The 25,637-nt window shown below is 40.4% G+C and overlaps 2 protein-coding genes across 9 annotated transcripts in view; both read right to left on the bottom strand.

The window, feature by feature from the left end:
- Window positions 1-25,637, bottom strand: part of LOC141728082 (protein-glutamine gamma-glutamyltransferase K-like) — a 51,464-nt gene that overhangs the window by 22,531 nt on the left and 3,296 nt on the right. For 2 of the 8 annotated variants that reach the window (XR_012578760.1, XR_012578761.1), the window contains exons 2-5: window positions 22,869-23,882; window positions 14,469-14,643; window positions 13,368-13,471; window positions 10,785-10,922 (exon numbers count right to left, since the gene is read on the bottom strand). Coding sequence is in view for 1 of the 8 variants with exons in the window: in XM_074534407.1 (XP_074390508.1) it covers window positions 13,440-13,471; window positions 14,469-14,643; window positions 22,869-22,967 (306 nt within the window). In the remaining 7 variants the exon portion in view is untranslated. Of the gene's footprint in view, window positions 1-3,347; window positions 5,899-6,699; window positions 7,287-7,799; window positions 8,138-10,740; window positions 10,923-13,367; window positions 13,472-14,468; window positions 16,762-22,868; window positions 23,883-25,637 lie in introns of those variants that run through there. The other 6 variants (XR_012578763.1, XR_012578759.1, XR_012578765.1 and 3 more) reach the window with 6 other exon arrangements.
- Window positions 16,768-22,426, bottom strand: LOC141728080 (uncharacterized). Its single transcript, XM_074534404.1, has 2 exons — window positions 18,186-22,426; window positions 16,768-18,096 (listed from the first exon to the last, which is right to left on the bottom strand). Exon 1 carries the CDS (start codon window positions 19,162-19,164, stop codon window positions 18,232-18,234), a length of 933 nt encoding a protein of 310 aa, XP_074390505.1. The 5' UTR covers window positions 19,165-22,426; the 3' UTR covers window positions 16,768-18,096; window positions 18,186-18,231.

The raw sequence follows: 25,637 nt of genomic DNA, 5'->3' as shown, positions 1-25,637 counted from the left end.
AGCTAATAAACTAATGGAGAGCTTAAACAAATACAAAAATAAAGGAAGTAGACATGATGGGGAAAAATAAAGTGACTAGACATGAAGTCTTGTGCTTTCCAGCTGCCATGGAAAGGTGGCCGTGGGCACCCAGAACCCTGCGGAGGGAGTTTTATGTCTCCTCACTCAAGTGCCCCTTTTAGGAGGCAAAGGTTTAGCAGATCTCTCCAGGAATGAGTAACGAGAGAGGAGCTTTTCCCATCCTGCCCAGAAACCAATTCCAGCTCATCAGAGTTGTTCATTTTGGAAAAGAGTCAGATTCACATTCATGGGACAGAGGGGAGTGGAAAGCAATCAATGTTTAAATCTTCTCTTTGCCAGGCCGAGATGTTACATAAGGTTGAGGAAAATGTTTTATTATCCCAACTAAGCCTGAAGTGTCAGATACTGACGGCGTTTCGGAGACAGGATACTGGGCTTGATGGTCCAATAGTCTGACTCAGGCTGACAGATTTTCTCTCCCGCCCTCTCAGATTATTACTTGTTCTTTTTTGGTCCATTAGGTAGGAGGTGGTTTGAAATTCAGAAAGGTTAAAGCAGCACACCACGTTACTTTGGGACTGGGCTGAAAGGGCCCTCCCAGCTCTGCTCATCCTGGGGCACCACACAAATATAAAAATATAGATCTTTGCTCATCTCGTTTCTCAAGGCCTGCAGCTCCCATGATCTCATCCCGAGGTGGTACCTGTGCCCAGCTCCTTGGGTTTGTCTCATCCTTCTTTGGCTCAGTGTTATTCCATGAGACTTTGGGGTATCACATCCCAACTTCAGTGAAATTTTCAACCCTTTCACCCCAAACTCAGGCTGCTTTGAAAGTCCCAAGCTCTGCTCATCCTGTGGCACCGAACAAATATAAAAATAGAGATCTTCGCTCATCTGATTTCTCAAGGCCTGCAGCTCCCATGATCTCATCCTGAGGTGGTACCTGTGCCCAGCTCCTTGGGTTTGTCTCATCCTTCTTTTTCTCAGTATTATTCCATGAGGGTATCACATCCCACTTTCAGTGAAATTTCCAACCCTTTTATCATGTCACTGAGTACTGCTTGTTCTACCTGCATTTTCCAAGGCTTGTCTCAGTTCTTGAGTTTACTTAAAAACTCACAGGGCTTTCAGATGTTGTTGAACACCCAATTATCTGACCCAGTGGTTTACAAAACACTCGGTGCTCCGTGTTCCTCTTTGGGAAAATATTTACCAGCCAATATCTGTGTTACTTGGCCACCTTTGCTTATCAAACACAGAGGAGCTTGTGCTGAATAAATCAAGGCAGCCATTGCTGGATAATAACCTGAAAACCATCTTTTCAAATGCTATGGAAAGGGAAGTTTTGCATTTGGAGAGCTGCAGGAGATGCTGGGTGGTCCCAGCCAGCGTGGGACACGTATGGCTGGGATGACACAGCCCTGGAGCTGGGCCAGGCTGGGCTTGGAGCAGGCAGCCAATATTCCAGATCTCCTGGAAAAGCTTTTGAACTGCCCCCTCATTTGCCTTTCATTTCCAGCATGAAATACCGGCCCAGAGGTTCCTTGCCCGGCTTTGATGGCGCCTCCTGAGTGTGACAGCGAGTCAGAGCAGCAGAATCATTTCGTGGTCTCACAACAAAACCATCAAACCACATTTTCAGCAGTGATTTTCCTGGAGATCTCTGCGTGGCCCGGTGGTTTCTTTTCCACTTGGAAAGGTTTGAAAGGCGCTGAGTTGTTGGTTGCATTCTTGCAGCCCTCCTCACACATCCTCTGGGGTGCTGCAGACAGATTGTGGAGCCTGAGCCCCAAACCCCATCCCCTGGAACCTTCCTGAATCCAAGGGTTTCCTTCAGGAGCGTGGTGCTGAAGGCTCAGGCAGAGGCAGCAGTCCCACAGAGAGCTGCTCCAAAGGTTTGGAGGGAGAAAAGAGAAATCAACACCAGCATCTTCCAGGAAGAAGGTTGATTTTGTGCTTTATTGCCATTTCTAAGGCACTTCAGGGTAGTTTTTGACGAATAAATCTGGCTCTGGGAGTAGCTACTGGTTGCCTTTGGTTAATGCTGTGCTGGAAGATGCTGAGACACCACACAGATGACGTGACTAAAAATTTGCTATGAATAAAAAGGTTGAGTTGGTGGGAATGGCAGCAGGAAGAATTGTTTGTGAAGAATATTGTATTGATTTAACAAATCCTCTTGCAGCCAGGCTCCCTCTGCAGTCCTGACCCCAATTTTCATCCCTTGTGGTTGATGGGGTGGACCTGGGAGCAGAGAAGATCTGGATAAGCAGTAAAAGAATGGACAAAGAATTAAAAATACACTTCCAGAACTGATTGATCCGACACAGCCACCCACTGAAGGTGCCTGCTCAGTAACTGGGTGCTTTCATCAGCAGCTTTAGAACATCCAAGATATTAAATTAACTCTGTTTGTCAGTCCAGCCTATCCCTGTGCCATGAATTCACTTCACTGGTGGCAAAAAGATGCTCACAGGGAGATTTGGGTGTGTGCTTCTCACCTTTTTCCTTCATGCAATATTACTAAATAAATAAATAAATGAATAAATAAATTGCAATTCCAATTTATTTCTTGTGCCTTACACATCACCTTCCTATTTTCCTGGGCTTTTTCCTGGATAAGGGATAAGAGGAGGAATGGAGACACTGGGACAGGCTGGTTTCAGGGCAGCTTTTAGGCCAAAGTGAGCAGCACTTGAGGGTTTGGCGTGTTTGCTTGTGTGACCAACTACAAGAGGTTTTAGCCTGTTAGGATAAAAAACCTCCAATAAAACTGGAAAACATCAGTTCCAGGTTTGTTTTTGTTCAGTGTTTTCGCTTTTTCTGAAGGCAGATGGTATTTTGAAGCATCTATCTCAGCTCTCTTGAAATCAGTGGATAGACCCTGCTCTGAAGGACACTCAGCCATGACATTATCTCCACAACAGATCCGTGCAGTCAATAAAAAGTTGTTAAAAAACACATTCAGGTTTTTTTGTCCTTGGGTTTTTTTTTTTTTTTTTTTAATTTCTATTTTTCATTTATTCAAACATTTAAAAAACAACTTGCTCGCAGATCCAGCCTGGAGTTTCCAAGCTTGAAAACACAGATCAGCATTTGGTTTTGGAGTCAGGCACAGATAAAACTCCAACATGTAACACTTCATTTAGCAGGGTATGAACCCCTGGGGAGCGCAGGGGAGCCCTTCAGTGAACAAAACTCCTCAGTGTGGAGCAGGTAAAAATATCTCTGCAGGATTTTTCCCCCTGTGTGTGACAATGGTGAGAAGGTGACCAGCCCAGCTCCAATCCGTTTGTTTAACTTGCTGGGAATTAATCAGAGCACCCTGGGATTAATAATTACTTAATCAAATAATCGCTTCGTCACTCCAACACTTATCTTTTTTTTTTTCCCCCTCCGAGCAGGCTGGAAATAAGAGCCGTGAATATGTAAATTGGAACTGATTAGAGGATTAGGTTTCACTCTTTTTTTTTTTATTATTTGGAATAAAAACAGCCTGCAGATCCCTCCAAGCCAAGCCGTGTCTCTGAATTACAGCCCCCGCGCCTGTCGGCTGTGATAATTTCACTTCATTAAGTTCCAGATATAAATAGGGAACGGTTCTTATTTTTTTTCCATGCACCACCTTTAATAAGCAGGGCCTGGAAACACAGGGGTTATTGATCCCCTCAGCCAGAGGGCCTTCCCCAGCCTGAGGAGCACCAAACCCCTTCTACCTGCTGCCTTCTGCAGCCAGGCACAATCCAGCTCTGTTGAACCCCTTGGAAAAGCCAAAACATGGTTGGAAAAGTGGAAGTGGCACTGCAAAACAAACTGAAATTATTCTATGGGCCGTGACAGCAAGAAATGTCAGTGGGGATTGCAAAGTGAGGACTCCAGTGTTGAGGTGACCCCAATAATTCCCTGGCACTGCTGAGGTGTCCTCTAATCCACAGGGAAGGCTCGTGCCAAGTGTCCCTGGAAATCTTCCTGTCCTGACAAGGCCATGATTTGGAAAAGTCCTGTCCAGAGCCCAGAGTGTGCTCCCCAGCAGGAGTTTTAACCAGTTTAACCTCATTTTGCGTTTGAGATTATGATGCATTGTGTGGAAATCTGTGGGATCCCTGCTCTGGAGTAGGGAGCTCACATCCTCATCAGGAAAGTGGCCCATTCCTTCACTTGGACTTTTATATTTATACCAGGACACATAAGGCCTAAAGTTCTTTATTGAAGCTCAGGAAAGAATTTGGAAGCAGAACAGAACCATAATTTTCTCAGAATTTAATGATTGTGTTATTTGATTTGATAGATTTGGGAATTGCTCATAGCTAAGGACACAGATTAAAGGAAGCTCCTAATCTTGCACTACAAACTTTGCCATGAATAAAAAGAAGCTTGATGGTGGGGGATTGCTGGTGGTAGAAACAACTCAGACATTCTCAGATCTGTGTAGACGTTGAGTGAGAATCAATTCAGAGGGTCTGCTCTTCATCCCAATTAAATGCCACAAAAAATCTCCATGGAATGTGGCCGTGGCCGCGTGTGGATCACAGCACTGGCAGCAATTTCCCTGTGTGCCAGTGGATTTGCAGGTACCAATTCACCTCTGTGAGGAAATTATAAAGTGCTGCCTCCCCTCAAAGGTTCTGGGGCTCAGATTTTGTTTTCCTCTGGTGAATGAGCCCTGGGAAGGCTGGCAGCTCTGGGAGAGAGGCGCTAGCTGAGGAGTGGGGAATGTGGAGGAGCCGTGCAAAGGGGGAGACTGAAAACAACAAAATGAAATCTCTCAGTTTAGCTACAGGAACCAAACACTTCAATAAAGCAGCCCTGTATGTCCTAAAAGCCCTGAGAACTGTAATTAATGCAGAATGCTGTAATGAGGATTGGTCCTGGTTCTGAGATGACACCATGGAATAACCAACCTCTACCAAAGATAGGCTGAGATTTGATGATTCTCCTTTCCATGACCTGCTGGAAGTCAGGAATAATCCTGACCTCCTTTGGTGCCAAGCAGGAGTTTATCCAACAGCACACAGCAGGAAATCCAGGGAGAGAAATGGAACCACAAAAATCATGGAATGGTTGGGTTGGGAGACACCTTAAATCCATCCCATTCCACCCTCACCTTCCCCTATCCCAGGGCTCTCCAAACCCCATCCAGCCTGGCCTTGGACACTTCCAGGGATCCAGGGGCAGCCCCAAAACCTTGACTGGATGCTCACATTGTGAAAATTCAAGTTTGAGAGCTTTTAAGTATTTTTTTAATGTTGCCTCACACGTGGGGCTTGTTAGGCAGCACCGAGTGCTCCAGAGGTTCTTAAGGATTTAGGAGGAATTGCAATTTTGGAGTAAAACCTTCTTATAAGCACCTTGTGGGTCGTGTGTGCCTTTCACAGACGTTTTCTGAAGGACTTGGATGGTGATTTCCTGACAAAAAAAATGAAAATTGGGAGAGAAAAAGCCTCACTGTGAAAGTGCAGAGCTGCTCAGAGAAACCTTGATGCCTTTAGCAGCATTCCCAGGTACTTTGGGGCTAGGTGTGCTTGAAATTGAAGTGCAGGAATTAGAGAACCCAAACTTCATTTATTCAGGAGCAACTGGAAAACGTGAATGCGTTGCCATGGAGATGGGGTGATTTCCTTTCCCACAATTCAAATCTTTTCCACAGGTCCTGTTTCATTCTGATCACCCTCATGTTTTGTCGAGGAGAAGTTTTTTTGGGGGATTTTGATCTCAAGAGTTGGACAAGCTCCAGGCAGAACAATGAAAAAGTAGTAAATCACTTTAATAGATACAGCAAGGAGAAAAAAAAAAAGAAGGCAGAGGAAGGGATTGAAATCCAGCAGTCCCAGTACATCCATCAAACACAGAATGCTCTTCTTGAGGAACAGGGGAAATCTGCAGTGAAACAAAGTGCAGAGCTGGGATGGTGCTAGAGGTGCTCTGATGTTCAAGGTGCCAGTCAGATTGAGCTATAAAAAACTCATTTTGAGGTTCTCTCAAATGGGGATGGTCACATTTGTAGAATCATGGAATGGGTTGGGTTGGGAGGGACCTTAAAGCTCACCCAGTGCCACCCCTGCCATGGCAGGGACACCTTCCACTGTCCCAGGGTGCTCCAGCCTGGACTTGGACACTGCCAAGGGTTCCTTCCTCCTTCGCCTGTGCTCACTGATGGTTGGGAGTTGTTTACACACAGTTTATTGTGTATTATTTACACGCAGTTTATTTATCGTGAGTTATTTCCACACAGTTTATTGTGTATTGTTTACACACAGTTTATTGTACATTATTTACACACAGTTTAATAATAGTTATTTACACACAGTTTATTGTGTATTATATGCTCACAGTTTATTTAATGGAGTTATTTACACACTGTATTGCATATTATTTACTCATGGTTTATTTATTGTTATTTACACACAGTTTATTGTGTATTATTTACTCATGATTTATTTATTATGCATTATTTACACACAGTAATTTATTTTGTGTTATTTACACGCACTTTACAACATGTGGGTGGCTCTGGCTGCCGTGACCGCTTGCACTCCTGGTGATACCAGAGGTCTGCAGCAGGTGCCTCAAAGACAGCTTGGTTGTTACATTAAATTCAGACCATGCCCCTCTCAGCAAATCTGAAACGGGTTTGTAATAATTTTTTAGCAATGTACAAGGGACCAGAAATCACAGAGCTTTAGTGGAGAATATTTTTATTGAAGACTTTCCTTTTTCCCCTCACCTCTGCTCGAAAAGCCCAGTATATACACAACCTTTCTCCTCCAGAGCTGATAAATGGTTTAGCCATTATTTAAAATTTGGGAAAAGGCAGCTACAGAAATAACATTTTAATGTATTCCAGATTAGCCTTCATGCTATATTTGTACTAAAGCCTTGTTTCCAGCCCTGGTTGGCAGATCACTCGCAGGGACAATTATCCAAACAGCCATTAGGCTTCGATTGCGCTCATTTCCAGGCAGCGCGGCCTCGCCAGGCCTGCCTTGGCTGGCAGCTGCCTTTGGGGTTGACTTTTGGAGAAAACCACAAGAATTTGTCAGTCTCCTTGGCCCCGAGGGAGGCTCCTTGTCTCGAGGCTATTCTTTTTCCTCCGCGAGGAGAGGAGGCAGAACATGCTCTGCTTTGGCCTGGGCTCATCTGGGTTTGCCTTTCACCTCAGTGGCGGCAGGAGGAGAAGACTCAGGTGGGACTCAGGTGTGGCAGCCCTCCCACTATTCATAAAAAGGGTCAGGAGGGAAAAACCAATGTATTCTGGAGGGGGAGAGCTGAAAAAGAAATCAGAGGTGGTGTATTTTACTGGGGGAGGGAGCATTAGTGCCAAGCTAAATCAGCGTTAGCTGGGCCTGGAGACTCCTCTCTCTCTGCGTTTTGCTAATGTGTCGCTTGGCAGCTCTGAATCAGCCTGGCTGCTGCAGGCAGGAGCTCGAGGCGAAGAACAGCAACTCCCTGAGAAGGGAAAAGAGCTCCTGGTGCCAGGGAACATGTTCTGTGCTGAGCTGATGTCATTGTTTGAGTCACACAGGCAGCGCTCAGGAAGCTTTTTCATATTCAGAGATAAGGAGGTTCTCAATGGTTCCTGAATCTTCACATAACTCCAACTGTTCCCTTTTCTAGAACAGGAGCAGGTTCCTTATTTATGGCCAGCCCAGGTGGGTCCTGCTCAGACAGCAGGGAGCTGCTGTGCCCTTCTGTCCCCGGTCTTGTGAAGCTCATTTCAGGCTTTAGATCACCTCAGTGATGATGCTCAGTGTGGTAAAATGCAGATAATAAAGCTGGAACCACACCAGTGGGATTAGATGAGATATTAGAAAGAATTTCTTCCCTGTGAGGGTGGGCAGGCCCTGGCACAGGTGCCCAGAGCAGCTGGGGCTGCCCCTGCATCCCTGGCAGTGCCCAGGGCCAGGCTGGACAGGGCTTGCAGCCCCCTGGGACAGTGGGAGGTGTCCCTGCCATGGCAGGGGTGGGGTGGGATGGGATTTAAGATCTCTCCCAAATCCATGCTGGGATTCTGTGCTAAGTTTCACATTGTTGAAATGAATTTCTGGAAGGTGATGTGCTCCTTGTGACAACAGAGAACCTGGTAAAGGCTCCAGAGCTCCTTTGCTCTTCTGTGTTCCTACAACCAGGTAAAGGTTTGGGATAAACACAGCCCAGCAGCTGCTAGGAGGGGAAAAATAACTTTCCAAACTCTGTGTTTTTCAAGAGAAGAGGAGTTGGAGTTCAGGCCTGAAGCATCTTTATTTTTCCTATTTGCATGTCATGGATAACAGCTGCATTATATATATATTATACACACACACACAAATATATATATACACACACACACACATATATATAAGTGGTTATTGTACAGCTACATTAAAGCATATTTATATATAATATATATAAATATATATAATTATATATATAAATATATAATAATTATATATAAATGCATTTTAATATTTTAAATTTTTATATATATATAATGTATATATGTGCAATATTTATATATATAAAATGTATTTTATGTATATATATTATGTATTATATATATTATGTATTTTTTATATTTATATATATTATGTATTTTTATAACATACATGATATATAATATTTAAAGTATAATATATAAAATATAGAAATATATAGAATATATATTACATATATAGAAATACATTTCTATATTTTAAATTTTAATATATAAAATGTGTATATGTATTATACATATATTATGTATTTTATGTATATATATATTATGTGTTGACATAGAATGTATTTTTATATTTATATATCATGTATATTTTATAAGATACATAACATATAAAATATAAAATATAAAAATAAAATATTATATATTATATATTATATATTATATATTATATATTATCTATTATATATTATATATTATATATTATATATTATATATTATATATATTATATATATTATATATTATATATATAATATGTATAATATATTAAAAATATATTATATTGCTAGAAATGCTGTAACCTAGCTGTACAATAACCACTCCTTCCAACCCACAAGCTGATAAACACCCCAGCACTAATTCTGCTGAAAACAAAACCACTTAAAGCACAAACCCAACCCAGCTCCTTCATTAAGGAACAACCCCCAGCTCCTCCGTGCCCTCCACCTGCGTGCCCCCTTCCAGACTTTTCCATGGGGGAAAATCCAGCAATCCCTCCGTGCTGGCCGTGCTCCAGAGCCCTGGCTGCACCAGAGGGGCTCCTGCCTCTCCTACCAACGGAGCAGAAAATGGCTCCAAGGCTCCGGCAGCAGCACCTCGGCAGGGCAGGGGCTGCCATGGGCACCGAGCAGCACCCATGGCCGATGGGGCCATTGTCCCCACGTCCCCCCGTGCCCCTGGCAATGTGAGAGCCCCGAGGTGCTCCCCAGCCCGAGCGGGATGATGGATGTGCTGCCCTTGGCACAAAGTGGAACCCGTGCCAACCTGGGGCCCTCCTGCTCCTTCCAGTCCCCCCCCCACCTACGGCTCTCCCAAGCACCACGTTATATTTTTAGCATTTTTATTTTCTTGGAAAAATATATAAACTGCAGTTGTAAAATGTGTTTAAACAAATGAAATGGAGCTAGCAGGTGTACAAAAAATGGTCTAAAATGCTTCCCAGAGCTGCAGTTAAACAAAAATGAGCTCATTTGCATGCCCAAGCCACGCCCACATCACCAGCATTGGGTACGGTACATATTCCAAATAATTAAAATAATGAAAGTAATTAATTGTTGGTTGGTAATTAGTGGGTTGTTGAAATCTCCGGTGGATTTCGTCGCCATTTTTCTCTAATTTGCATAATCAATCAGCTCATTTGCATATCGCCCAGGCGTTAATAATTAGGCATTAATAATCTCAAATAACCAAATCATTTGCATAATTCTCACTCCATCACACCAACAGCTACGCTTCCTTATTAGCGTAATCAGGGCGTAATTTGCATATTTAGGCCACACCCACCACCTCATTTCTCACCTGCTTATTCCCGTAATCACTACACACAATTTGCATAATAACGCCTACAATCTGCATAATTAAGGCTCATAATGCACATAATTAATTCATGTAATGTGAATAATTAATGCCTATAAATAGCATGCTTAATAAATATAATTTGCATAATTAATTCATGTAATGCAGATAATTAATGGCTATAATTCGCATAATTAATTCATGTGATGTGCCTAATTAATGCTGATAATTTGCAGAATTGATTCATGTAATGTGCATAATTAATGCCTGTAAGTTGCATGATTAATCAATATAATTGGCATAATTAATGGCATAATGTGTATATGATTAATACATATAAATTGCACAACTAACGGCACAATTTGTATATGATTAATAAATATAATTTGCATAATTAATGGCATAATTTGTATGTGATTGATAAATATAAATTGCATTACTAACGGCACAATATGTATATGATTAATAAATATAATGTGCATAATTAATGGCATAATTTGTATACTATTAATAAATATAATCTGCATAATTAATGGCATAATGTGTATATGTTCAATCAATAGTATTTGCATAATTAATGGCGTAATTTGAATAATTAACGGAGTCACTTCACTAATAACATGCAGCACATTCCCATCATTAATCACGCTTCATTAACCGCTCATTTGCATATCCCAAACCACGCCCACCCCACCCCCACCACCTCATTTCCATATCCCCGCCCCTCATTTACATAACCAACCCCCACCACCCCTTCACCCCTGCTTTAGCACTAACCCCAAATATGCTAATTAGCGCCTCATTTGCATAGCGAGGCCCCGCCCACCTCGGCGAAGACGAAGGGCGTGTCGTACTTGAGGAAAACGTCGCCGTTCTTGACGGCCGTGACCGAGCAGGGCCCGCAGCAGAACAGGCCTGGAAAACCAGTACAAACCAGTATAGACCAGTATGGACCAGTATGGACCAGTATGGACCGGTATGGACCGGTATAAACCAGTACAAACCAGTATAAACCAGTATGGACCAGTATAAACCAGTATGGACCAGTATGGACCAGTAACCCCAATCCCATTTTCCCCCATTTTTAATCCAATTTTCACCATTTTTTCCCCATTTTTCCTCTCCCAGTATAAACCAGTATAGACCAGTATAACCCAGTATAACCCAGTACAAACCAGTAACCCCAAACCCCAATTTTCCCCCATATTTTCCCCATTTTTCACCCAATTTTCACCCAATTTTCACCATTTTTTCCCCATTTTTTCCCCTCCCAGTATAACCCAGTACAAACCAGTATAAACCAGTACAAACCAGTATAACCCAGTAACCCCAAAATCCCCATTTCCCCCCATATTTTCCTCATATTTTCCCCATTTTTCACCCAATTTTCACCGTTTTTTCCCCTCCCAGTCCCTCCCAGTACAAACCAGTATAACCCAGTATAAACCAGTATAACCCAGTACAAACCAGTAACCCCAAACCCCAATTTTCCCCCATATTTTCCCCATTTTTCACCCAATTTTCACCCAATTTTCACCATTTTTTCCCCATTTTTTCCCCTCCCAGTATAACCCAGTACAAACCAGTATAAACCAGTACAAACCAGTATAACCCAGTAACCCCAAAATCCCCATTTCCCCCCATATTTTCCTCATATTTTCCCCATTTTTCACCCAATTTTCACCGTTTTTTCCCCTCCCAGTCCCTCCCAGTACAAACCAGTATAACCCAGTATAAACCAGTATAACCCAGTACAAACCAGTAACCCCAAACCCCAATTTTCCCCCATATTTTCCCCATTTTTCACCCAATTTTCACCCAATTTTCACCATTTTTTCCCCATTTTTTCCCCTCCCAGTATAACCCAGTACAAACCAGTATAAACCAGTACAAACCAGTATAACCCAGTAACCCCAAAATCCCCATTTCCCCCCATATTTTCCTCATATTTTCCCCATTTTTCACCCAATTTTCACCGTTTTTTCCCCTCCCAGTCCCTCCCAGTACAAACCAGTATAACCCAGTATAAACCAGTATAACCCAGTACAAACCAGTAACCCCAAACCCCAATTTTCCCCCATATTTTCCCCATTTTTCACCCAATTTTCACCCAATTTTCACCATTTTTTCCCCATTTTTTCCCCTCCCAGTATAACCCAGTACAAACCAGTATAAACCAGTACAAACCAGTATAACCCAGTAACCCCAAAATCCCCATTTCCCCCCATATTTTCCTCATATTTTCCCCATTTTTCACCCAATTTTCACCGTTTTTTCCCCTCCCAGTCCCTCCCAGTACAAACCAGTATAACCCAGTATAAACCAGTATAACCCAGTACAAACCAGTAACCCCAAACCCCAATTTTCCCCCATATTTTCCCCATTTTTCACCCAATTTTCACCCAATTTTCACCATTTTTTCCCCATTTTTTCCCCTCCCAGTATAACCCAGTACAAACCAGTATAAACCAGTACAAACCAGTATAACCCAGTAACCCCAAAATCCCCATTTCCCCCCATATTTTCCTCATATTTTCCCCATTTTTCACCCAATTTTCACCGTTTTTTCCCCTCCCAGTCCCTCCCAGTACAAACCAGTATAACCCAGTATAAACCAGTATAACCCAGTACAAACCAGTAACCCCAAACCCCAATTTTCCCCCATATTTTCCCCATTTTTCACCCAATTTTCACCCAATTTTCACCATTTTTCCCCATTTTTTCCCCTCCCAGTATAACCCAGTACAAACCAGTATAAACCAGTACAAACCAGTATAACCCAGTAACCCCAAAATCCCCATTTCCCCCCATATTTTCCTCATATTTTCCCCATTTTTCACCCAATTTTCACCGTTTTTTCCCCTCCCAGTCCCTCCCAGTACAAACCAGTATAACCCAGTATAAACCAGTATAACCCAGTACAAACCAGTAACCCCAAACCCCAATTTTCCCCCATATTTTCCCCATTTTTCACCCAATTTTCACCCAATTTTCACCATTTTTTCCCCATTTTTTCCCCTCCCAGTATAACCCAGTACAAACCAGTATAAACCAGTACAAACCAGTATAACCCAGTAACCCCAAAATCCCCATTTCCCCCCATATTTTCCTCATATTTTCCCCATTTTTCACCCAATTTTCACCGTTTTTTCCCCTCCCAGTCCCTCCCAGTACAAACCAGTATAACCCAGTATAAACCAGTATAACCCAGTACAAACCAGTAACCCCAAACCCCAATTTTCCCCCATATTTTCCCCATTTTTCACCCAATTTTCACCATTTTTTCACCGTTTTTTCCCCATTTTTTCCTCTCCCAGTCCCTCCCAGTACAAACCAGTATAAACCAGTATAGCCCAGTACCGCTGCTGGTCTCCTGCGGGGTCGCATCCACCACCTGCCACCCGTCATAGCCCTGGGGCAGATCCGGCCTCTTCATCCAGCAATCGTTCCACACATGGAAGTTCCTGAAACCAGTATAAACCAGTATAAACCAGTACAAACCAGTATGGACCAGTATGGACCAGTAAAAGCAGAAAAAACCCCAAAAAAATCCCATTTTTGGGTCATTTTTTGCCCATTTTTCACCATTTTAGAGCCCCAAATCCGCTCCCAGTTCATCCCAATCCCAGTATAAACCAGTACAAACCAGTATGGACCAGTACAAACCAGTATAAAATGAATTCAGCACCGAATTTTTCCCCATTTTTTCCCCATTTTTAACCCTTTCTTGCCCATATTTTCCCCATTTTTCGCCCAATTTTCACCGTTTTTTTCCCTCCCAGTCCAAACCAGTAACCCCCAGTTCAAACCAGTATAACCCAGTACAAACCAGTAACCCCAAATCCAATTTCCCCCATTTTTAACCCTTTTTTTCCCCAATTTTTGCTCATTTTTCACCCAATTTTCGTCATTTTTTCACCAATTTTCCCCTCCCAGTATAAACCAGTAAGCTCCAGTCCTAAACCAGTATAACCCAGTACAAACCAGTAACCCCAAATCCAAATTCCCCCATTTTTAACTCTTTCCTCCCCATATCTCCCCCATTTTTCACCCGATTTTCGTCATTTTTTCACCGTTTTTTCCCCATTTTCCCCTCCCAGTCCCTCCCAGTATAACCCAGTATAAACCAGTATAACCCAGTACAAACCAGTAACCCCAAATCCCCATTTCCTCCATTTTTCCCCCATTTTCCCCCGTATCTCCCCCATTTTTCACCCGATTTTCGCCATTTTTTCACTGTTTTTCCCCATTTTTCCCCATTTTCCCCCCTCCCAGTCTAACCCAGTCCAAACCAGTATAAACCAGTACAAACCAGTAACCCCAAATCCAAATTCCCCCCATTTTTAACCCTTTCCTCCCCATATCTCCCCCATTTTTCACCCGATTTTCACCATTTTTTTCACCGATTTTCCCCGTTTTTTTTCCCCCTCCCAGTATAACCCAGTATAACCCAGTACAGACCAGCGGTGACGACGCCGGCGAACACCCAGCACTGGCCGTAGCGCACGGGGGCGCCGGAGCCGTGGAAGCTGCGCAGGATCCCCACGGAGCCGGCCCAGGCCGAGGGGTTCGTGCCCTGCGAGTAATCCCCGCTCCAGTTCCCCACCAGCACCCCGCTGTCGTCCAGAGAGTTCACCTGGGATTCGAGAAAATTCCAAATTTTGGGGTTTTCCCAAAAAAAAATTGGGAGTTTTTATGAAAAACGGCGAATTTTTGGCGAAATTCTGGCGAAAAACGTGAAAATTCCAGCGCGAAACGGTCGAGATTTCCACCCAAAAGCGCCCGAAATTCCTCCCCAAAGTACTGAAAATTTCGACTCAAAATTCCTAAAATTTCCACCCAAAAATCCCAAAAAATTGGACCCAAAACTCCCAAAAATTTTGACCCAAAATCCTAAAATTTTCACCCAAAAATGCCAAAAAATTTCACTCAAAAAATCCCAAAACTTTTGACCGAAAATCCCGAAAATTTTGACTCAAAAATCCCAAAAGTTTTGGCCCAAAATCCCAAAAATTTTAGCTCAAAAATCCCCAAAATTTTGGGTCAAAAATTGCAAAAATTTCGACCAAAAATTCCAAAAAATTTGGCTCAAAAATCCCAAAAATTTAGGCCCAAAAATCGCAAAATTTCCACACAAAATGACGAAAATTTCACCTCAAAATTCACAGAAAAATTCCACCAAAACCACCCCGAAATCTGCCTTAAAATCCTGAAAGTATTCCTGGGAAAATGACAAAATCCCAAAAATCCTCAAAAATCCCCAAAAATTCCTAAAAAATCCCCAAAAATTCCTAAAAATTCCCCCCAAAATTCCCAGAAAATTCTGCCCAAAAATCCCCAAAAATCCCGTTCAAAATCAGAAAAGTTTGGACCCAAAAATGACCAAAATTTCCCCCAAATCCCCGCTCCAGTTCCCCACCAGCCCCCGCTGTCGTCCAGAAAGTTCACCTGGAAAACAGAAAAAAATTCAAATTTTGGGTTTTTGTATAAAAAATTGGGAGTTTTTAGGAAAAACGGCGAATTTTTGGCGAAATTCTGGAGAAAAACACGAAAATTCCAGCGCGAAATGTTCAGGAATTCCACCCAAAAGGGCTCAAAATTTCTCAAGGTGTTCCTGGGTAAAAGCTGAAATCTTCAAGACCCTGAAATTCTCCCCAAAATCCCAAAAATTCCTCCTCAAATTCCTGAAAAAATCCGCCCAAAAATCTCAAAAACTTCGACCCAAAAATCCCCAAAATTTCAGCCCAAAATCCCGAAAATTTTGGCCCAAAAATCCCAAATTTTCAACCCAAAATACCAGGAATTTTGGCCCAAAAATCCCAAAAATTTCCGCCCAAAAATCCCAAAAAATTCCACCCAAAATTCCTAAAATTTTGGCCCAAGAATCCCAAAAATTTTGGCTCAAAAATCACAAAAAATTCAGCCCAAGAATCCCAAAAATTTTGGCTCAAAAATCCCCAAAATTTTCACCCAAAAATCCCAAATATTTCGCCCAAAAATCCCAAAAAATTTCGCCCCAAAATCCCAAAAGTTTTGGCCAAAAATCCTAAAAATATTGGCTCAAAAATCCCAAAAAATTCCTCTCCGGAATCCCCAAAAATTTAGCCCAAAAATCCCAAAAATTTCCACCCAAAGTTCCTAAAATTTCCACCCAAAAATCCCAAAAGCTTTGACCAAAAAAATTGGGAGTTTTTACGAAAAACAGCGAAATTTTGGCGAAACTTTTGGCGAAATTCTGGCGAAAAACGCGAAAATTCTGGCGCGAAACGGTCGAGATTTTCACCCAAAAGAGCTCAAAATTCCTCCCCAAAGTACTGAAAATTTCGACCCAAAATTCCTAAAATTTCCACCCAAAAATACCGAAAATTTTGGGTCAAGAATCCCAAAAAATTCGCCCCAAAATCCCAAAAATTTTGACCCAAAAATCCCAAACATTTTGACCCAAAATCCCAAGAATTTTGGCCCAAGAATCCCAAAACTTTTGGCTCAAAAATCGCAAAAAATTCTGCCCAAAATCCTGAAAATTTCGACCCCAAATCCCCAAAATTTTGGCCCAAGAATCCAAAAAATTTTGGCTCAAAAATCGCAAAAAATTTGCCCCAAAAATCCCCAAAATTTTGGCTCAAAAATCCCAAAAATTTCTGCCCAAATTTGGGAAAATTTCCAGCCCCAAACTCTTCAGATTTCACCCAAATTTCCCCCAAATCCCCGCTCCAGTTCCCCACCAGCCCCCGCTGTCATCCAGAGAGTTCACCTGGGATTCGAGAAAATTCCAAATTTTGGGGTTTTTGTAAAAAAAACTGGGAGTTTTTACGAAAAACGGCGAAAATTTGAGAAAAATCGGGTGAAAAATGCAAAAATTCCAGCACGAAATGTTCGAGATTTCAACCCAAAATTCCTCAAGGTATTCCTGGGGAAAAGCTGAAATTTTCAAAATCCTGAAATGCCCCCAAAACTCCCAAAGCTCCCAAAAATTTTGACCCAAAACCCAGAAAATTTTTGCCCAAAAATCCAAAAACTTCCTTCTCAAAGTACTGAAAATTTCCACCCAAAAATCCCAAAAACTTCGACCCAAAAATCCCCAAAATTTCAGCCCAAAATCCCAAAAATTTTGGCTCAAAAATCGCAAAAAATTCAGCCCAAAAATCCCCAAAATTTTGGCTCAAAAATCACAAAAAATTCGGCCCAAGAATCCCAAAAATTTTGCCCCAAAATCCCAAAAATTTCAACCCAAAGCTCCTAAAATTTCCACCCAAAAATCCCAAAAGCTTTGACCCAAAAATCCCAAAAATTTTGGCCCAAAATCCCCAAAATTTTGGCTCAAAAATCCCAAAAAATTCCTGTCTGGAATCCCTAAAAATTTAGCCAAAAAATCCCAAAAATTTCGACCCAAAATCCTGAAAATTTTGGCCCAAAATTCCCAAAAAATTCCTCTCCGGAATCCCCAAAAATTTAGCTGAAAAATCCCAAAAATTTTGACCCAAAGTTCCTAAAATTTCCACCCAAAAATCCCAAAAGCTTTGACCAAAAATCCCTAAAATTTTGGCTCAAAAATCCCAAAAATTTCGACCCAAAATCCTGAAAATTTTCGCCCAAAAATCCCTCTCCGGAATCCCAAAAAATTCAGCCCAAAAATCCCAAAAATTCCTCCCCAAAATCGCAAAAATTCTGGCCCAAAAAATCCCAAAAATTTCAACCCAAAATCTTGAAAATTTCCACCCAAAAATCCCAAAAAAATTCCTCTCTGGAATCCAAAACTTTCAACCCAAAATCCCAAAAATTCCTCCCTGGAATCCCAAAAAATTCAGCCCAAGAATCCCAAAAATTTTGGCTCAAAAATCCCAAAAATTTCGACCCAAGAATCCTGAAAATTTCTTCCCTAAATTGGGAAAATTTCCAGCCCCAAACTCTTCAGATTTCACCCAAATTTCCCCCAAATCCCCGCTCCAGTTCCCCACCAGCCCCTGCTTTCCTTCCCAGCCAGAAGATGGGCAGGTCGGTTTTACATCCAGGGCAAAGGGCCGTGGTTTGTGTTGGGGGCTGTGGCTGGGAGTGGCCGGCTGGCTCCTGTGTCCCCAAAAACGGGGGGGCTCAGCTGGGCTGGGGTCCCACAGCCCCTTTGTCCCCAAAAACGGGATAAAACCACGGGAAGGGCTCCAGAGAGGGGCTGAGGGAAAGGCTCAGCTGGGCTGGGGTCCCACAGCCCCCCCGTGTCCCCAAAAACCTAAAAATTGGGTAAAACCACGGGAAGGGCTCCAGAGAGGGGCTGAGGGAAAGGCACAGCTGGGCTGGGGTCCCACAGCCCCCCCGTGTCCCCAAAAACGGGATAAAACCATGGGAAGGGCTCCAGAGAGGGGCTGAGGGAAAGGCTCAGCTGGGCTGGGGTCCCACAGCCCCCCCGTGTCCCCAAAAACCTAAAAATTGGGTAAAACCACGGGAAGGGCTCCAGAGAGGGGCTGAGGGAAAGGCACAGCTGGGCTGGGGTCCCACAGCCCCCCCGTGTCCCCAAAAACCTAAAAATTGGGTAAAACCACGGGAAGGGCTCCAGGGAGGGGCTGAGGGAAAGAGCTGGGGTCCCACAGCCTCGTTTGTCTGTGGGAAGATTGGGGTTGGAAGATTTGGGAGAGAAGTTTTGAGAGGGAAGATTTGGGAGGGAAATTTGGGGTGGGAAGATTTGGGGAGGAAGATTTTGGAGGGAACTTTTAGAAGGAATATTTGGGAGGGAAAATTTGGGTGGGAAGATTTGTGAGGGAAGTTTGGGGAAGGAACATCTGGGAGGGAAGATTTGGGTGGGAAGATTTGGGGATGGAAAATTTGGGGAAAGGTTTTTTGGGAGGAAAGATTTGAGAGGGGAGTTTTGTGGGGGAAATTTTGGGAGGGAAGATTTGGGGAAGGAAAATTTGGGAGGGAAATTTTGGGGGAAATATTTGGCAGGAAAGTTTTGGGAGGGAAAATTTGGGGAGAGAAATTTTGGGACAGAAGATTTGGGGGAAGGAATATTAGGGAGAGAAATTTTGAGGAAGGAAAATTTGAGAGGGGAATATTTGGGAAGGGAAGATTTGAGTAGGGAAATTTGGGATGGAAGATTTGGGAGGGAAATTTTGGGATGAAAGATTTGGGAGGGAAAATTTGAGAGGGAAAATTTAGGTAAGAACATTTGGGAGGGAAGATTTGGGAAGAAATACTAAGGAGGGAAATTTTGGGAAGGAATATTTGGGAGAGAAGATCTGGGAAAGGAGAAAATTTGGGAGGGAAGAATTGAGAGGGAAATTTTGGGAAAATTTTGCCAAAACCACCAAAACCCCTCAGGAATATTTGGGAATAAAATCATTTTCCAATCCCCTGAATGCAGCAGCCCTGCCCCAAAACCCTCCTGGATGAAATCCCAAATGTATTGGGATACAGGAATTATCCCAAAACCAGGAATTCTCTTTGCCAGGAGCTGATTCCAGCAGGGAATATTTCACATTCCAGAGGCTGAATAAAACTGTTCTTTGTTTTACAATCAAATTCTCTTTTTGCTCCATTTCACAAAATTCTCTCCTTTTGCTCCATTCTAAAATAAAATTTACAAATTTTTGCAATGAAATTCTCTCGTTTTGCTCCATTTCACAACAAAATTTTCTCATTTTGCCCAATTTCACAGTAAAATTCTCTCCTTTTGCTCCATTATAAAATAAAATTCACAAATTTTGCTCAATCTCACACCAAAATTCAATGACGTTGCTCTATTTGACATTAAAATTCTTCCATTTTGCTCCATTTTACAAGAAAATTCTCTTTTTGCTCTATTTTGCAACAAAATTCCCTCCCTTTTCTCCATTTTACAATAAAATTCTCTCATTTTGCTCCATTTTAAGATAAAATTCACTCCTTTTCCTGTTTTACAAAATTCTCTTTTTGCTCTGTTTTGCAAAATAAAATAAAAAATAAATAGAATTTTATTTATTTATTTTTAAAAAATAAAATAAAATTTTCTCCTTTCACTCCATTTTTCAATAAAATTCCCTCACTTTGCTCAATTCCACAATAAAATTCCCTCCATTTTACAACAAAATTTTCTATTTTTGCTCCATTTTACATTAAAATTCTCCCATTTTGCTCCATTTTGCAATAAAATTCTCCCATTTTCCTCAATTTCACACCAAAATTCACTCCACTTTTGCTCCCTGTCATAATAAAATTCACTATTTTTGCAATAAAATTCCCTCATTTTGCTATTTTACAATAAAATTTTCTCATTTTGCTCCATTTCACACCAAAATTTTCTCATTTTGCCCAATTTCCCAGTAAAATTCTCTTTTTTTGCTCCATTTTACGATAAAAGTCTCCCATTTGTCTCCATTTCACACCAAAATTCCCTCATTTTCTCCATTTTACAATCAAATTCACTCCCTGCTCTATTTCACACCAAAATTCTCCTTTTGCTCTATTTTGCAGGAAAATTCACCAATTTTACTCCATTTTACCCCAAAATTCTCTCATTTTGCACCAAAATTCACAATAAAATTCACAAATTTTGTTCCATTTCACACCAAAATTCTCCCTTTTCCTCCATTTTGCACTAAAATTCATTCATTTCACAGAAAAATTCCCTCCTTTTGCTCCATCTCCCACCAAAATTCTCATTTTGCTCCAGTTTAAGATAAAATTCCCTCCTTTTCCTGTTTTACAAAATTCCCTTTTTGCTGTTTCGCAATAAAATTCCCTCACTTTGCTCAATTCCACAATAAAATTCACTCCATTTTACAACAAAATTTTCTATTTTTGCTCCATTTTGCAATAAAATTCTCCCATTTTCCTCAATTTCACACCAAAATTCACCCCACTTTTGCTCCCTATCATAATAAAATTCACTATTTTTGCAATAAAATTCTCTCATTTTGCTCCATTTTACAATAAATTCTCTCCTTTTCTCCCCACCCAGGACAATCAGACCCAGCCAAAATTTCCTCCAAAAATTGAAGGAAAAAAAATCTCAATTTTTACAAAATATTTAAAATACAATTTTTTTTTTAAAAACCACATTCAATTCCAAATTATTCCACAGCCAAACCACACAAAGGTAAAACTTTAAATTATCTAAAAATGACAATGAAATTCTGGTTTTTGTGCTGTCAGGAAGAGAATTCAAAGATGAAAAATCCGAATTTTTCTTTCATTTCTCACAGATTTACCCACAAAGGTTCCCAAAAAATAAAAATAAACCAAAAATTGCACAAATCCCTCAGGGAATTTTCAGCAAGAAGTTGATTAATATTCCGAATTTCCATTCAAATCTCATAATAAAATACATCAATATTCCGAATTTCCATTCAAATCTCATCACAGAATACCTCAATATTCTGAATTTCCATCCATTTCAGTCCCATCACAAAATCCCTCAATATTCTGAATTTTCATTCATTTGAGTCTTATCAAAAAATCCCTCAATATTCTGCATTTCCACTCAAATCTCATCACAAAATCCCTCAATATTCTGAATTTTCATCCATTTTAATCCCATCACAAAATCCCTCAATATTCTGAATTTCCATTCAAATCTCATAATAAAATACATCAATATTCTGAATTTCCATTCATTTAAATCTTATAAAAGAATCCCTCAATATTCTGCATTTCTATTCATTTTAATCCCATCACAAAATGCCTCAATATTCTGCATTTCCAATTTAGTCTCATGACAAAATGCCTCAATATTCTGAATTTTCATTCATTTGAGTCTTATCAAAAAATCCCTCAATATTCTGAATTTTCATTCATTTTAGTCCCATCACAAAATCCCTCAATATTCTGCATTTCCACTCAAATCTCATCACAAAATCCCTCAATATTCTGAATTTTCATTCATTTGAGTCTTATCAAAAAATCCCTCAATATTCTGAATTTCCATTCAATCTTAGAATACCTCAATATTCTGCATTTCCACTCAAATCTCATCACAAAACCCCTCAATATTCTGAATTTCCATTCATTTAAATCTTATAATAGAATCCCTCAATATTCTGAATTTCTATTCATTTCAATCTCATCACAAAATCCCTCAATATTCTGAATTTCCATTTTACTCTCATCACAAAATCCCTCAAAGTCCTGAATTTCCTTTCATTTTAATCCCATCACAAAATCCCTCAATATTCTGAATTTCCATTCATTTAAATCTTATAATAGAATCCCTCAATATTCTGAATTTCCATCCATTTCAGTCCCATCACAAAACCCCTCAATATTCTGAATTTCCATTTTACTCTCATCACAAAATCCCTCAATATTCTGAATTTCCATCCATTTTAGTGCCATCACAAAGTCCCTCAATATTCTGAAATTTCCTTTCATTTTCATCACATTACATATAATACCAAAATAATGACAACTATATAAAAACTAATAAAATAAATGTAATAATTAATAAAGCAGTGAATTACCTCCATGGCCAGGGCGGCCATGTGCTGGTCCTAGCAGTTATATCACATATAATACAATAACACAATAATGACAATTCCATATAAATGAATAAAATAAATGTAATCATTAATAAAATACTGAATTACCTCCATGGCGGCCGTGTGCTGGTCGTAGTGCTTATATCACATATAATATAATAACAAAATAATGACAATGATATAAAAACTAATACAATAAATGTAATAATTAATAAAGTATTGAATTACCTCCATGGCCAGGGCGGCCGTGTGCTGGTCCTAGCAGTTATATCACATATAATATAATAACACAATAATAAATATATATCACATATATATGGTTATAGTGGTTATATCACATATAATATAACAACACAATAATGACAATGATACAAAAACTAATGGAATAAATATAATAATTAATAACACTTTGAATTACCTCCATGGCCAGGGCGGCCGTGTGCTGGCCGCAGTGGTTGAGCAGGTTGGGCATGAAGGTGGCGTTGTAGGGCAGGTCCTGGCACGTGCGCAGCGCCATGGGCTCGCAGGAGAACAGGCTGTGCCCGGCGCCCACAGCGCGGGCACCCGGCAGCCCAGCGCCCACAGCGCGGGCAGCAGCCACCCCAGGGCCCTCCTCACGCCCCACACCGCCCTCCTCATCCTCACTGAGCCCGACATTTCCTGCCAAAATCCCGCTTGGAACGCCGGCTCTGCTCGTAGAACGTTCAGCGCCTCAGAAATGCTGGGATTTCCGGCCAAAGTCTCATCGTTCACATTGGCTTGGCTTGTGGTGGTTCTTTCCTTCAAAATCGCATTTTTCACATTGGCTTCGCTTGTGGCATCTTCCAGATCCTTAAAAATTCCAAAGTTTCCTTCCAAATCTCATTTCTCACATTGCCTTTGTTTGTGGCATCTTCCAGATCCTTAAAAATTCCAAAGTTTCCTTCCAAATCTCATTTCTCACATTGCCTTTGTTTGTGGCATCTTCCAGATCCTTAAAAATTCTAAAATTTCATCCCAAATCAAATTCTAAAATTTCATCCCAAATCTCATTTTTCACATTGGCTCTGCTTGTGGCATCTTCCAGAACCTCACAAATTCAGAAATTTCCTCCCAAATCTCATTTCTCACATTGCCTTTGTTTGTGGCATCTTCCAGAACCTCACAAATTCTAAAATTTCCTTCAAAATCGCATTTCTCACATTGGCTCTGCTGGTAGAACCTTCACATCCTCAAAAATTCCGATATTTCCTTCAAAAAATCGCATTTTTCACATTGGCTCTGCTTGTGGTTCCTCCAAATTTCAAAATTTTCTGTGTCCAACATCCTCAGGGTCCTGAAGGAATTTTCCCTTTTTTTTTTCCACTCTCAGTGATGAATGAAAAATGGAAATTTCAGCCACATTCCCAAACTGTGGAGCTCATGGTGACCAGGCAGGGATTCCTGATTTATCCTAAAAAACAGTGAGAAAACAATGAGAAAAATCAGCCAAAAATGAAAATATTTCAGTATTTTACCCTCCAGGGGATTCTTGATTTTATCCTAAAAAAAAGAGAGAAAACAATGAGAAAAATCAGCCAAAAATGAAAATATTTCAATATTTTACCCTCCAGGGGATTCTTGATTTTATCCTAAAAAAAAGAGAGAAAACGATGAGAAAAATCAGCCAAAAATGAAAATATTCCAGTATTTTATCTCTCAGTTCCTCAACTCTTCAAGTTCTCCTACAAGATGTGTTTTAATCTGATTTTTTTTAATTTCTGGAGGAACTGAATGGAAGAAAAGCACCCAAAAATGATGAAAATGTGGGGATTATAATGATTGGGACAGAATATTTTTAGAAAATTCCACATTTTCAGCTTGGCCACAGTGAAACCAGTGAAATATTGAAATTCCAACCACATTCCCACATTGTGAATGAAAATAATGAAAATATTCCAATATTTTATCTCTCAGTCCCTCAAATGCTTCAATTCTCCTACAAGAGGAGATTTAATCCTGATTTTTTTTTTTTTTTTTGGTGCCCAAATTTGGGAATTTTTTGTGTGCAGATTTGGGAATTTTGGGGGTTTTTTGTGCCCAAATTTGGGAATTTTAGGGTTTTTTTGTGCCCAAATTTGGGAATTTTTTGTGTCCAGATTTGGGAATTTTGGGGGGTTTTGTGCCCAAATTTGGGAATTTTGGGGGGATTTTTTGTGCCAAAAATTGAGGAATTGGGAATTTTCCATGCCCAAAACTTGAGAATTTTGGCTTTTTTGTGCCTAAAAATCAGGAATTTTGACTTTTTCTCCTCCTAATTCCAGGAATTGCCCATTTCCCCCATTTCTAACCCCAAATTTCCCTTTCTCTCTCATTTTTAACCCCAAATTTCTCCTTTTTTCCCTTTCCTTTTTTGAAGAGGCTGGTTAAAAATAAACATTGAAAAATAAGGGAAATAAAAAAAAGACCAATCTGATAAAATAACCACGGTAAATTTAATTTATTGACAGTTTTGCTTTCACGGGGGAAGATGTGCTTGAGGCAGCACTGAAATAAGGGGAAAAATAAAAATAGGAAAACTCCAAAATCAGGAAAAACAAACCATGAGCAAAAAAAAAGGAGCTTGAAAAGTTGTGTCCTACTGAGGGAAAAAATGCAATTTTCAGATTGAACATATTTCATATTTAATATTTCATATTTAATATTTCATATATTGTAATATGAAAATCGTTCCTATTGAAAATATTTCATATTTTCATATTTCAAGATGGTGTGAGCTTGACATGTTGTGTCCCTCTGATGGAAAAAATGTAATTTTCAGATTGAATATATTTCATATTTAATATTTCATATATAGAAATGTTTCATATTTCAGTATTTCATATTGAAAATATTTCATGTTTTCGTATTTCAACGCGATATGAGCTTGAAAAGTTGTGTTCTTCTGATGGAAAAATGTCATTTCTTAGATTGAATTTTCAATATGATTTCAGCTTGAAAAGTTCTGTCCCGATGGAAGAAATGTCATTTTTCAGATTGACTTTTCAGGGTGGTATGAGCTTGAAAATTGAGTTCTTCTGATTCAAGAAATGTCATTTTTCATATTGACTTATCAAGGTGATATGAGATTGAGAAGTTGTGTCCTTCTAATGGAAAAAAAAAATTCATATTGATTTTCCAAGATGATAGGAGATTGAAAAGTTGTGTTCTGATAAAAAAATGTCATTTT

This window comes from Zonotrichia albicollis, unplaced genomic scaffold (genome assembly GCF_047830755.1).
Source record: "Zonotrichia albicollis isolate bZonAlb1 unplaced genomic scaffold, bZonAlb1.hap1 Scaffold_83, whole genome shotgun sequence".
NCBI lineage: Eukaryota > Metazoa > Chordata > Aves > Passeriformes > Passerellidae > Zonotrichia > Zonotrichia albicollis.
The sequence above is the reverse complement of the archived record's forward strand: the minus strand, read 5'-3'. Positions and strand labels throughout refer to the sequence as shown.